At 43.7% G+C, this 14,866-nt stretch overlaps 1 protein-coding gene across 7 annotated transcripts in view; it reads left to right on the top strand.

Annotated features, from left to right (window-relative positions):
* Window positions 1–2,091: 2,091 nt before the first annotated feature.
* The window catches only part of LOC119197117 (diacylglycerol kinase zeta), a 58,076-nt gene continuing 45,301 nt past the window's right edge, over window positions 2,092–14,866 (top strand). For 2 of the 7 annotated variants that reach the window (XM_037453857.2, XM_037453680.2), the window contains exon 1: window positions 7,404–8,600. In XM_037453857.2, the coding sequence (XP_037309754.1) occupies window positions 8,368–8,600 (233 nt within the window). In that variant the 5' untranslated portion in view covers window positions 7,404–8,367. Of the gene's footprint in view, window positions 2,308–2,406; window positions 2,500–2,613; window positions 2,733–7,403; window positions 8,601–9,689; window positions 9,998–14,866 lie in introns of those variants that run through there. The other 5 variants (XM_062561317.1, XM_062561316.1, XM_037453601.2 and 2 more) reach the window with 4 other exon arrangements.

Raw genomic sequence — 14,866 nt, 5'->3', positions numbered from 1 at the left:
CATTGAGCTGTTGGTCCTGATACATACTCAGCTGGCTTCTCTCTCATAAACCTAGATTAACTCACTGACAATTTTGAAGTCTTAATCTTCTACATGTCTCTTGAATTTGACTCCGACTAAGTTGCTTAAGAAAGATTTTCCTTTGATTAGCACGTCTTTACTGGATCTTATGAATCTGTCTTTGTTGACAGAACATGTACCACAGTCCCTCAATAGCCGTAATTAAACCTCTCCAGGTGTGTTGGCTAACTATAGACCTATTTCTAATCTCCCCTTCCTATCTGAGATCCTTGAGAAAAATTGTTTGTTTGAGGATTTTGCATCTATCACAAAATCAGCACTGGTGAAAATTACAAATGAAAAACAAACATGCATCGGACAAATGGCTCGTCTTTGTTCTTGTCTTGCTGGACCTCCCTGTAGAGTTTGACTCCATTGATTATTGCATCCTGTTGCAGAGACTAGAACCTTTGATTCGTATTAAAAGAACCTCACTTGGCTGGTTTGAGTCATATTTATCAGATCAATCCAAGAACTATGCACATGTGCATGTGTTACTTATAGACTGGATTACTGCAATTCTTTATTATCAGGCTGCTCTTATAAGTCTCTCAAGCCTCTTCAGTTGATTCAGAATGCTGCAGCACGCGTATTAACAATAACTAAGCAAAGGGATCATATCACTCCTACATTAGCATCTCTACACTGGCTCCCTGTTAAATCAAGAATATAATATAAAGTACTTCTGCTCACCTACAAGGCACTTGCTGGTCAGGCAAGTCTTATTTTAAGGACCTTATAATACCATATTGCCCAACTAGAGAGCTGTGCTCCATAAATCCTGGGTTACTTCCTACCTACTGACAATTAACGCTTTAAAAACTATTATTAGTCACATTACTATTCCTGTGAAGATTAATAAATATCATTAACTCATTTTCTTCCATGGAGTATTTGTGCTTTTTCATCTCACATGTTTCCATGGATAATGGTTCTGTCTGGACCCTTGCTCTGCCTCCTGCCTGCCTGCTGACACCTGCTGCTATCATTATGATTACTAGTTAAATTACGTTACTGTCATCATAAAGCCACATTACTGATTTGCTTCATTTCTGAAGTCGTTGTGCTTTCCTTCCCCACAGGTTTCTGTAGAGGGTGGTTGTTCCTGCAGTGGTTCTGCCTTACTACTAACGTATTGTCCAACGCATTCTGTCCATCCCGGGAGATAAATCCCTCCTCTGCCATTCTCCCTAAGGTGTCTTCCTTTTCTCTCCCTGTTGAAGGCTTTTTTCCTTTTTTGTGGAGATGTGCAGGTTTCGAAACAGAAAATGTTGTATGTGTGGAGTCTGTAAAGCCCTGTGAGGCAAATTTAGGTTATGCTATTCAAAATAAAATAAATCGATTTGAATAGAATCAGAATCAACTTTGTAATTATACTTTTTCTTCGCTCTCCACATACTGTAGTAAGAGTTATGTTTTTACAAATAAACAACACACTATTAATCTTATTGCATGGCACGATGAAAACATTAGTTGCAGGTAATCTTAGATGGCTGACTTTGTCGAGACTGAAGCAGCTAAAAACACAGACAGCTTGTATTCATGAATCGTATTTGCTTTTCATATGAATTCATCCCCTTGAAAAGGAGCTGGTCAGGTTAGGTCATGTCTGCCTCATTCTCCTCCTAAACAAGAGGAGTAGCAATAATTATTCACCCATCTGTTCCATTATGAGTTTATAATACTACACAAGACACTGCATGCAGTTTTGTTATTTATATTTATATTATATATATATAGTCCTAATAACAATGATAAACAGCTTTATAATAATCTGTTTTTAACTTTATCAACATTGCATGGTCACATTTGTTTTGCATGAGATTGCTTAACATTATATTGTACTGTATTAAACTATCAGCTTGAATGACACTTGTGAAATCAACGTATAATGTCTATTGTTTGTCAAATGATCTCATGACAATGAAGCTGAATGTTGTAATTGAAAATTGAGAGAAATAGATGGACAGACGGCAGATCGAGAGACATAGATAGAAATGAGAGAGAGAGAGAGAGAGAGAGAGAGAGAGAGGGCGCGAGAGCGAGCGAGAGAAACGGAAGGAGACACAGAAAGAGACTAATGGAGAGAGCGGGGAGTTGATTTCCGGCAACACGTAGCTGAGGACAGAACAGGTCCCCCTCAGCTCTTCTTCCGCCCACTTCTCATTACCCCGTTCAGAGCACATGGATGTGAGGTCCATGTGGGACTGGCGTTTTGAGGGACAGAACCACCGACACCATTCAACGGTTAGAGGCTACTGGTGACTTTACAGAGACGTTGGAATCCCGCCGTTAGAACCGGGCCAGTCGTCTGGGATGATGAAACGCTCCACTCTTCCGATCCAGGAGCAGCCTGCCCTGGAGGACGTGGCCGAGGAGGAGGACGTGTTCGCCGCGCAGGTGAGCTCCAAGAGCACGCCGGAGCCCAGCGAGATTCAGGTGTGTAGGGTCTGTGTGTACGTGTGTCTTTGTTTGTGTCTGTGTGTGAGTGAGAAACGGCCGCTCAGGCAGCTTGTTATGGTGGAGAAAAAATACGAAATTGAGTTGTCTCAGTATGTCTCTCAGGTAGCTTGTGAGGAAGAGGAGAAGAGGGAGGAAGAGGCCCAGCTGTCAGTGTCTGGGATGGAGGCGGAGTTTGTCAATCTGACCTTCAGGAAGCAGGTGTCCTACAGGTAGGAGACACACACACACAGAAAAGTGGATTGCGACCCACTTCCTACGAACTGGTTTTACTTGAATGTGAGGTGTCCACGTCACTGCCTTAATGTCTCAGTCACATGACGCGGTGTGTGTGCCTATGGTAATACAGCTGAGCGCCTCTTATGTAGAGGGTCAGCCTGTGATGTGTTTGGCTAACAGAGGTACACACACCTGTTCAGAAGATCTTTACCTTTCTAATTCACTTCTTGGTCCCGCTCCATAAAAGTTATATAATTCACAATTATCCAGCTGGGGTTTATTCATCTGCTGAACAGGAACCGTAGAGTTTGATCCCCTCTGGGAACACAAGCAGCTTTCTGCAGACTCTCATCATTGATGTTCTCAATAGATGCTGTGTGGTTTTCTTCACATGCTACCCTCTGTACAGGTACATGTACCTAGAAGAACAAAGTACTACTACTTTTTCTTTTCTGTTTTCTGTGACACACAACGATGCAACCCGGTGGACTCCATAAAGTAATGTAGATAATGTATAATGTATGTGTAATGTAATAATGTAGATATGAAGGAAAAAACACACTGATGCACTCACACACTGATGTCTGGAATATGATATTGGACCCAAAGGGACCTTTCTTCTTCATGGATTGTGTCCTCCTTTAGGTTCAGGCTTTCAGATGTCCCCTAGAAAGACTCAGTGAAACTGCTCATTATGTCACTGTAAGCATGAGGCCTAATCTCAGCATAATTTAGTAATCAGTAATACAGATGGGATTGGGTGTCAGTGGGGGTGTGCAGGCTGTACCGACTCACCAGAAGAGTTATGTAACGACCACCGTCTGTGCTGCTGCAAAACTGCAGCTCTACTTCCTCTAGTGGGAGCAATGAAGGTAAGTCATTCCGATGTAGAAGACAAGAACGTGACTGTGGTGAAGGTTACTGTAATCTGACATGGGTCAGAAGTGTTATTGGCTCATCAAAAGACTTTGCGCATCTACGCAGCCAACAGGCCCAAATAAGAATCCAACATTATATGATTTATTCAGATGAGCTCATGGCCTGCCCCCTGGTTCCACCAGCATTGGCTATGGGCTCACTCAGGAACCTTTCAGTGTCCTGGGTCAACCTGCCTGCCTGTCTGTGCTAATGATCACCATTGATCTGTGGGAGGGGGAGAACAAAGCAGCAAGGCATTAAGCCAACAAGTTGCGTAACTTACAGCAGATGGCCGAGAGGAAAGCAAACACAAGTTAGAGGAGTGGTCTATATGCATTTTGCAGTTATCTACTTGAGGATGAGGATGCTGCTCACTAGTCTTGTCTTCCACTTGCTATGCGTCCGTTGGAAGGAGACATCACGAGTCAGATGTTGTGTGCCCTGAGTGGTGTTTAGTTCCATCCAGGGTAGGAATTTTACATATTATTCAGGGGTCAATTTTTGAAAACCAGGGACATCTCATAAGAAATCGGGAGCATTTTTTAAAACTTTTGAAATAACATTTAACCTGTCGTTAAAGCTCTGCTTGCTGTTATCCACAGTCACAGTGAGATATAGTGAAGCTTGATGCTCACTGAAAGACATTCTAGTTTATGAAAGGAGAAAGGCGCGGCTCAGTTTGTCCAGCCCATTGATTCAGCCCGATAAAGACCAACATCCCATTGTCACAAAAGCCCATCTAGGATGTTGTACCCCTGCTCATTGATTCCAGAAGTCTGCATGCCTTTATCCCTCAGTGATAAGCCTTCAGCATGGCTTTCAGTGGCTCTGCATGCTTATCATCCCGGTCACATTATCCATCAGCAGCTAGCTAGCTGTGAGAGGTGGGCCGGGTTACACACGGGAAGTAGGTTAATCAATCCCTGCAGTCCCTACAGTTGACCGACTACTAGTATAATGTGTTATATACTTCTCACTAAAAATGAATGAATGAACAGAAGAGGCCCAGATAAAGTTGTGACGTAATGGTCTGTAATGTGTTCCTTCAGCTGCTCTTTATGGGATGGTTATGCTACTTCCAGGTATTAGCCAATCCTCAGGGTTTTCACGTAAACAAAGCGAATGAATTGTGGAAACACTAATCAAATGGGACAATGACTTCTAAGATGTTCTTTAACCCTTAAAGGACATGTGTGAAACATTGATCTACATTCAGTCATCATTAGTATATTATGACTATAATACGTTGATATGTGCTATAAGTAGTAGACATATTGTGGTGTCATTGGCACCATGGGATTCATCAGCATCTTTTATCTCTGTGGACGCTCTGTAATGACAGCAGGAGGGAGACCTTGCTCAAAGTTTGCCTCCCAGCCTCCTCCCATTCAACCTTTTATAGTGAGCTAACATGCAGGTTGTGACTCCGCCAACGGACAACCGGAGCAGCTGTGGATGTAACAAAATTACTGTTTTATCTTTCTTTCAGGCAACTTACAGAAAGCAGCAAAGATCGGGTATTAGTGTGTGGAGTGTTTCATCAGGCATTGTAATCAACAGCCACCGTGTCATCACATATCTCTGCCGCTTGTTAGGAAAAGGCTTTGCTGTGGGGTTAGTTTGGATTAATGTTTGCATTCATAACCAGACCTTCATTAGAGACACAGAGAAATCAGGCCGGCGTTTGGTGTGAGACATTTTATTTGTCATGGAAATACTGAGTGGGAAAAGGAAGAGAGGGAACAGTGATGACACAAAGCAGAGAGGTGTGTGTGTGTGTGTGTGTTCAGCATTCTCCCGCCTACACGCAGTGCACACAGTACCTAACATTACATGTACTGCAACCACCAGGACTCAGTTCAGTGAGGCTGTGTGCTGGATCAAGCTGAGGTTCTGCTGTGACACCTAAACCTCTAGTCCATGTTGGTGTTACTAAGTGTGAACATGGAGCTCACGTCGCTTGGAGGAAAACGTTCCTCTGATTTGTGTTCAAATTTGTTTTCACGCAGTACTTTGACTTAGATCTGTCATCTACGAACTAGTACTTTACTGGAATATGTCCATTGTACTTCTAGTCCACTGTATCTTCCAGCTTCAGCAGTTGGTTACCATGACGATGATGATCAGTAATTATAGGAGCTATGAACACAAACACAGTAGCCATATTAATGACACAGGAAGGACTTTGAGAGGGTCAGTCTGCCGGTTACCAAGGCAGCAGAGTGGGTTGATTCTGTTCTCAATAATTTATGAGGATAAAGTCGTTATGGAAACATATGAAGTCAAACCGGTTCACTTCGGTTTCTAGAGCAGCTGGCACCCACCACTGCCCCACTGTGGAGTATCACTGACATTTTACCAAGAAAGGAGGAGAGCTGGAGGGGTGTGTTTACTGTACTGATTTGTTTGGTTCACACAGCAACTTGCATAAAATAGCATTAATATTCTTTATCACTTCATATGAGCTTTAGCATAGAGCGCAACACTGTGTAAGCTTGTTCTGGTCAAGAAAAAATACATTTTGAAAGGATTTAGAGTGTATGATGCATCCACTTATTCTAATGAGTCTCGGTCTTTGGTTTGATGCAGTTTGATTTGGTGCATGATAATGTTTTTACCACTTTAGAAATAATCAAATCAGAAATCCGTCCAAAATAACATACACAGCACTACTTTCTGAAAGGAACAAAAGTACAGGAAGTCAATCACTGATTGGATGTGTGTCACAATTCAGTGATTTAATTATTACTTATTAATTTGCTCACAGTACATCCTCTGAATGTCCTTGCCCTGCTGTTTCACGAGGGTGTGAAAATGGTTCTATGAAGACTCACTGGATCCACAAGAATCTCCCCTTCCGGTCAAATACAGCATCGGAAGTTCAAATAAACCGTAGTACAGTAAGTCTGTGAAAGGCCCAAACTCCAGGTAATGATCAGAGAGTGAGCATGTCTTTAAAAAGGATTCTCCTTTTTATTCACATGGGAAGAGGTGAAAGGTCAAAGGACAGTAATCCCTCCCTACATAAGCTTTGGAGGCTTATTGAACCAAAGTAGACATGATTCATTCCAAATAAAGTGGCTGGTGAATTTATATATATATATATATCTCTCTCTCTCACCGGCCACTTTATTTGGTATAAGTTGAGAGTAATAGTTTGGACCCCTTTTGCCTTAATTCGTTATGGCGTATTTCCAACAAAGTTTGGAAAACTGACATACTTTGACCAGCCCATCTGGCACTAACATATGGAGGACAAAAAATTACTTAAGTGTAAATAAATAAATAAATGAATCCATTTCTTCCCTATTCTGATGTTCGGTTTAAACTCCAGCAAGTTGTTTTAACTGCGTCTAAATGCCTAGATGCATTGAGTTCCAGCCATGTGATGTGGGTGATGAGTGTAGGTATCTATATTTCAATATTTATATATCCTTGTAGATATATTATACAGAAAGACCTAAAACTTCACCAGCCAGGTTTTTACCACTTTACCTTTTTGTCATCTAACTGCAAGCCAATTATTGTCCAATCAGACACACACACACACACACACACACACACACACACACACACACACACACACACACACACACACACACACACACACACACACACACACACACACACACAGTTTCAGAGTGTTTGGACATGTTTGGTGTCACTGGTGCTTAACATCCTGAAAACGATTTCAGTCAGGCATGTGAGAGGGCAGCTAGCAGAGAGGCCCTGACTAGTCATTATCCACTTCCTGGTTGTAGCTGGACGGGTAGTTCAGGATCAGTGTGTGTCTACCGAGGCGTGTGTGTTTAGTGTGCCACTCAGCCGTGTGTTTGTGCAAATTTTGAAGCTAAACTAAGCCTTGAACTAAAGAAGAAGAGGCAACAGAGTCTGGTCTTCTTGAAAAAGAAGAAGAGGAAGAGGAAGTACGAGTGAAAAGCTGAAAAAAAGAAAGAAGAGCGTGAACAGGGATTGATATAAACCGAGGACTTCTACTGCTCACAGAGACACATGGAGAGAAAAGCAGGGACAGATTATGTTTTGCTCAAGGCTCAAGAATAATCCGTCTACACACACATACCTCGTGTGTCTTGTTTAAGACCTTTGCCATGTGGATTATTGACTTTGGGCAGCCATGTTTGAAGTCCTTGGTGCTCATAATTCCTCTTAGTAGTACCACTGAGTGTAATACTCAGAAGTACCTTATTCATACTGAGGTCTGAGAGAAGAGTACCATCTTCATACTGCTCAGCTGGAGAGGAGTACCTTCTTCATACTGCTCAGCTTGAGGAGTATCTTCTTTATACTGCTCAGTTTGAATACGACCTTCACGTCCATGACCAGCTCAGACAGATGGTTTTCTGGCTGTTGTTCAAGGTGCCTGTTGGAGTGGAGAACCTCTGAGACACTGAGCGGCCCTGTTGATGTCAGTGGTGGTAGTATCTGGTCATTGTTGTATTGGTTGATGGTACGACCCTTCTCCCAGGAGAACAGGATGCAATCAAGATTCTGCAGGATCTTCATTGCTCTCCTTTGAACCCTCAGAGTAACGGGTAGAACTTGGAAATCTTAGGATTTAGGTCCTATCAGGACATCTAAAGACTTGTGAACTCAGCAGGAAGTGTCTTGAGTTAGAGGAAGTGTGGGTCCTCCAGCAACGATGTGAACAGAGCTTGAATTGGACAACAGGAACTGAACACGCCCGCTGTCATGGACTGTGATCATGGACTATACGCTGAGGCCTTAGGTGATGCTCCTGAACCACCAAGGTCGCTCAAAGTAAAAGGAGAGGATGGAGAATTCAGCTCTGTATCCTCTTCTTACTCCTCCTCCACCCTCCTTACGGTGTTCTCCTCGCCCTCCACAGTAGGTGTGGAAGAAGAGAATGACATGCTGACCGGCTGCTCAAGATCTTTCACCGGACTCAAGATCTTCACCAGGAGGTAAGAAACTGCAAACTGCAGTGGTGACGGTGTAATACATGTTGTCGACCTGCAGGTGGAGCCACCGCCTCAGACTGTAGGGGGACAGATGTGTAGTCACATCAGGGCTGCACCAGCATTTACCGATTGGACACACTGCCACAGCACCAGCATCTACCCTTTAGACACACAGCTACAGCAGGGTTTTAGACTGACAGCCGCAGCATCAACCCATTAGTCACAGCCTCCAACCTTTTGAAAGACCACTACATCACCAACATCCACTCTTTAGACATCCCGCTGAATCTCCAGCATCCACCCATTACACACTGTTATGGCACCAGCATCCACTGCATCTCCAGCATCCACCCTTTGTAACACGGTCACTTTCAACCGCATCCAACCTTTTTAGACACACTGTTTTATCACCAGCATACACCCTTCAGACACACTGCTGAAGACCCCCTTCTAAGTAGAGGTCATCACATTCATCCATTCACAAATCTATCTACACACTCAAACAAAAGAGGTGCGTGCGCGTGCGTGTGTATGTATGTGTGCGTGTGTGTGGTGTACATAACCTTGCCAGCGGGTCATCATTTGGACAGTGGACATGATTCCCACTGCATCTGGGGCCGCAGGTGTCATACCAACAGTGAAAAGTATGACCGTGGTGGCCATAGCTTCTACACTATGGGTTGTCAGGAAGAATCATGAGGCACCAGCGGTTATATCGGGTGGTCTTGTGCCGGTTTGAATCCACCTGGTAGTGTAGAACATATTGTGATTAGAATTTAAAAAGCATGACGCCCCAGCCTAAAACTAATCATTTGCAAAATGGTTTTATTGTGAAAATAAAGAGATGCATTTGTTAACTGGACAAGGAAAACACAGTCAAGAAGCATGAGAGCTTGGTGCTGTGAGGGTTCTCTCTGGCCTAAAGACACATGAGGTGTCACGGTTAGCCTTTTTGAACTCGGGAACACGCTATCTAGAGATCAATGGTGGAGCCTACATGAAACATAGTTATAGTAAAGTATATGAATGATGACGGAATACATTCATATCCAGGTTATGTCATTCAGATTTCCGCTGTGGAAAGGGTGTGTGGCTTAACTCAATCTCTACAGTTATCCAGCCTTACAGTTTTATTATTTTGCTCGTAGAGTGGACATTTGTCTCTCTGCTTCTAGCTCAGCGTGTATAAGTATGATTAGTTATTTTAGTCCTGACTCGCTTTCTTTGGCTGTCTGTCTCTTCCCCCCTCTCCCTCCTTGCTTTCGCTCTCTTCCTGTCTCTCTCTCCCCACCCATACCCTGCACATTAGCATTCTGTACACCACAATGTAGCATGCGCTCTGAAGACAGGAGAAAAACGAGTGGAAGTGTGGATGGATACATTTTTCCCTTCTTTTTCAGGTTGGCTGATAATTGATTCTCTGTTTTGTACTGTATTAATTAGGAGGAAGAATGTTACTTTAGTCAGAATTCTTAAAATGCTAATGCTTTAATAAGGAAACTGAAGTGGTGGTCAGTGACAACTCCAGGGTTTGAGCTGATGCAGTGCTGTGTTTAGTCTACTCAGACCAGTGACCATGAGAGAAGAGGTTTGGCAACATAAATACCCTAACCACAAAGCAAACTTCTTATGTGTGCAAATAGGAACAGCAACTATGGCAAATGTACTGTACGTGTATAGCAACTTTTCTAGTCTTCCAATCCCTCAAATAACTTTAACACTTCAGGTCATCATTCACACCCATCCACACAATGATGACAGGAGCTACCATACACAGTAACGTTCCAGGGAACAGCATGCAAAGGAAAGCGTGGCGCAATAGAACCAACCACAGAACCGTCGTGTGTGTGTGTGTGTGTGTGTGTGTGTGTGTGTGTGTGTGTGTGTGTGTGTGTGTGTGTGTGTGTGTGTGTGTGTGTGTGTGTGTGTGTGTGTGTGTGTGTGTGTGTGTGTGGACAATAATTGGCTTGCAAACTTTTGAAAGTCCACACCATTCTTACTCAAAGCAGTTGCCCTAAGCTGGTTATTCATCCAACAGAGGTTTAACTCTGTTTTGTTGTCCCTTTAGCTTGCTAGCTCTCAGCTTTTACAGAGGTTGTTCACTTGCAGTCATTGATTGAACAGTGTAACAGGATTACACTGAGGATTTCGACAAAAATGGCAATAGGCAGATGGTATCTAGGAATACGTTTTAATTAAACAAAACCAAGTTTATTGCCAGCTTGTTCACCAAACTTAAGGAATCTTGCCGGGCCGGGATTTCTTTCTCCACCGCGGCGATCTAAGGGCACACAGCTCATCTCGCAACCTGCCTCTCTCCTGACAGCTTCCCTCCTTGCCTTTTTGTACCCTCTTCTTAAAGAGGAGATGAGGTCCAGGTGTGTCCCCTGGCACAGCTGATCTCAATTGCCCTGATGGGGTGGGTGGAAGGCTTATGTGTGTAACGTACACTCCCTTGCCTATTCTGCCCTTCAGCCCCTTACAACAGATATTAATATTTATTTATCTTAATCTTCTCTTGACATGTATTGTGTTCTGATAGGAGTTTGTCCCGTCTTTACTAATGAAACCTAAATAAACGAGTAAGAGGTCACTTGATTTTGTTACAACTGTTTCCTGTTCCTGTTTCCTGGCATGGCTGTGATTTATAGTGTTGTTGCCATGACTCAAAATGTATTGTACCTTTCCTAAAAATAACCACAACCATAGTTTGGCACATACGTCAGCAGTGAGGTGACACATGATAATGAGATCCTGCTGATGACAAGCACTTCTATGTGTGTGGACGGATGGACTCGCCCGAGTATTCATAATCTCCAGAGGAGGGCCCCACTCTTCCTCCACCATCCTGCCACATGAATGGTCAGATATAATAGCCAGACTTCTGTGTTAGAGCGGCATCTTGGAGAAGCAGTATCAACATTGCACACATGTCCTAATAAAGACATATAGAATAACAGCTGGTGTGTCCTGTCTCCCTCTCAAGGGGATGAACATCCTGGTTGTGTTTCCTGTCCAGCCCTTCTCGGGCCATATTGGTGACCAGAGCTTTATATTGAAGCAGGAATTAGTACGGATAGGATTGGACTCCTGAGAGGCCCCTTCATCTCTGTATGATTGGGTCGGCAGACATCTGTCTTTAAAAGGAGTCCTTCTATTTCTGGACACAAGAGATAGAGGTAGAAACATATCTCTGTTTCTACATCTTGCAAAGAGCCTTACGCTGGGAAGACACACTACACACCTAAGAGGGTACTGTTTTATAGCTGAGCGCTCCCATCTGATCCCATCACTCTGCCTCATTATGGTTGGGATTGTCATTGCACAAGGCAGTGTTACATAATACACATAACACAAGTCATCCAGTTGTTTAGTGACTAAGGGGTTAGGGTGGATAGGGGAGGATAACAGGCCAGGGATACTCTTTCTATTACTAACTCACTATAGCTTTGACATTGATATTTGAGAAGTAATGAAAATCTGATTATGGTGCATAGAGCAGAGCACTGCTTCCGCTGATACAGCACTGGGGCTGTAGATAATGAATGACTCAGCTTTTGGGTTTTTATAACTTGTTCTTGTTATAACTTGTCCTGGACCATGCTGGGCGATGGTGCCGCATGGAGTAGTGTGGTGAGCTGCAAGGTTGGCGGTTTGAATCCCGGCTGCCCCATGTGCCATGTCGAAGTGTCCCTGAGCAAGACACCTAACCCCTAATTGCTCCCCAGGGAAAAAAAAAGCATTGGTTATAATGCAATGTAAGTCGCTTTGGATAAAAGCGTCTGCTAAATGACATGTAATGTAATAATGCTCGATCAAGGTCACTGTGACGATGTGGACTCACTTGCTGCTTTCCTTCATCTTGTTTTACAATGCCCGGAAATCAGACAGCAGCATGCTGGGTAGTGGAGCATCCTCAGGTCTAAGATGGGTTAGCTAAGCTTCTACCTGGGTCCTCCCCTTCTGTGTCAGGCTGACCAGCAGCCGGTTTAATGACCTGTTCGGTCATCAAACCGGCTCGGTGCCAGCGTCTCTCGGTTAGACACCAACTAACTTACAGGCGCTCAGTCCCAGCTGCTTGTGTGTCTCCAGTGAGCGTTTCATATTGTATTCAAGCTTTGGGAGCAGGACGGCGGTGATGACGAGCGAGCATCTCAAACGCTGATTGGCTTTCGCGACAGCGTCAGGCAAAAACGCGATTTGTTCGCTTCGCCCGTTTAAAATCTGCTTCATTCGTCTGCGCATTGACTTTGCATGGAATCTACTCGTGCGAAGGATTCGCTTTGCTTTTGGTGTGAACGCAGCATAAGTCCCTCATTAACCTCTGTGCTTAGCAGTCCACAGCTACTCCCCCCTTCCCACATTACATTACATGTCATTTAGCTGACGCTTTTATCCAAAGCGACTTACAATAAGTGCATTTCCACATAGAGATACAAACTCAGAAGAACAAGTAACAAGAAAGTACATTTTTCATCAAAAAAGCAGTTTCAAAACATGTTATAGAAAAGTGCCATTATAAGTACAGTTTAAGTGCTACCGTTTGTTAGTGCTACGGATTGCTAGTGTTTTAGTCAAGGTAGAGTCTAAAAAGGTGTGTCTTGAGTTTTCGACGGAAGATGTAGAGGCTCTCTGCAGTCCTGATGTCATCGGAGAGCTCATTCCACCATCTGGGAGCCAGGACAGCGAAGAGTCGCGATCTCGCCGAGTGCTTTTCTCTCAGTGAGGGAGGAACAAGCACAAAGTGTACAACTTGAGAACATCTACTGGACCTGTGGCATGTGAGCCGGATGTCCTCTTAATGGCGGTCGATGCTTCTCTCTCAGAGAGGAATGACACTAATGATAACATGAACTGAAACATTAATTGCCAGAGTAAAAGGGGATGTAACCCTGGGGCATTTTCCTGGAGGTTACGTGAGTAGAGCACACAGCTTTAAAAAAAAAAAATATTCTCAAACAGGGCCGAAGTGGGGCCACTTTTCAGCCCTAGAATTTCAGGCCCAAGACCAGTCTTTCTTACATTTAACAACTAATTAATGTTGTTTACTCTGTTATCCTCTGTAAATTTAATATTTCACTTGCGAAGAGTCAGGGCTCTCAAGTGTCACGCATTGAGCATGACAGTCACTCATATTGGTGTCCAGCCACACATCCAATTTCTCACGCAACAAAATCCCACAATCGGACTTGGGTCCGGGCTGTGTTGGTCCTCCCCCGCCCCCCGCGTCCGCCGTAGTGTCCACCCCCAACAAGATGTCACTCAAAGGTTATTTGAAAAGTTGAGAATAGGTTGACAACGCTACAACAATATTAACCAACGCTACAACGTTATCCGAATAGTTCCGTTTCTAATCATTAGGCCCGTGTCTCTCTTGCAGTTGTAGTTGTCCTCTCGCTTGGCACATTTGGCAGCATCCTCCTCCAATGCCTTTCTTTTTTTCAACCTGGCTTTTACAGTCCCTCCTGGCCTCTTCCTCCCATCCATCCTCCCTGACGCCTATCGTTGCGGTAGGGCCGGCCCAGCTATCAGTTGCCTATCTGAGAAAACTTTTTGGAAAAGACAGGCTATGGACCCAACCGACTCTATTTAAGAGGGGAGAACTTCCTCGCACGGAACAACCAATGCAGAACGGGTGTAGCCTTCTTTAAGAGAAGATGAAGTAACATGACAAATGTAAAAAAAAATACAATTCTCGACCGGCCCAGAAGTGAAGCGGCCCACTGGGAACTCTCCCGATTACCCACCCCTGGCCTGTTTTCAAATATCTAATGACACATTTGGAAGATGTGACAGCTTCTGTCTCAGCGGCACACATCTGTGACGTTTCCTCCTGGAGCACATCTACACATACAGAAGTCATAGCACGGTGTGGAAGCATCTCACTGATCCCAGATCAGCATACTTGCCAACCTTGAGACCTCAGAATTAGGGAGATATTCAAAAGGACCGGGGGTGCTAGCGGTCTTATGCTTTATGAGCTTCCAACTCAGTGCTGGAGGTACTGAGGCATGTAATCGCTAAAGGCCCATCATAATCACATATTAGTATTTGTGTTCTGTACTGAAGAACTGACTGAAGAAACGGAACGCATGAATCACCACTTCCTCTCCCCTTGGTGTAAATGTTAGCTCCTTTTCATTTAGTGTCTGGACAGATGGTCATACAATATAATAATATCAATACAGTTTAACACAATAGCAACCATATACAATCCAATGGAACACATCATTAGATTACTAAATAATGACTACGCTTTCAAACCCAAA

This window comes from Pungitius pungitius, chromosome 3 (assembly GCF_949316345.1).
Source record: "Pungitius pungitius chromosome 3, fPunPun2.1, whole genome shotgun sequence".
Classification (NCBI taxonomy): Eukaryota; Metazoa; Chordata; class Actinopteri; order Perciformes; family Gasterosteidae; genus Pungitius; species Pungitius pungitius.
This window is presented reverse-complemented; position numbering and strand designations above follow the sequence as displayed.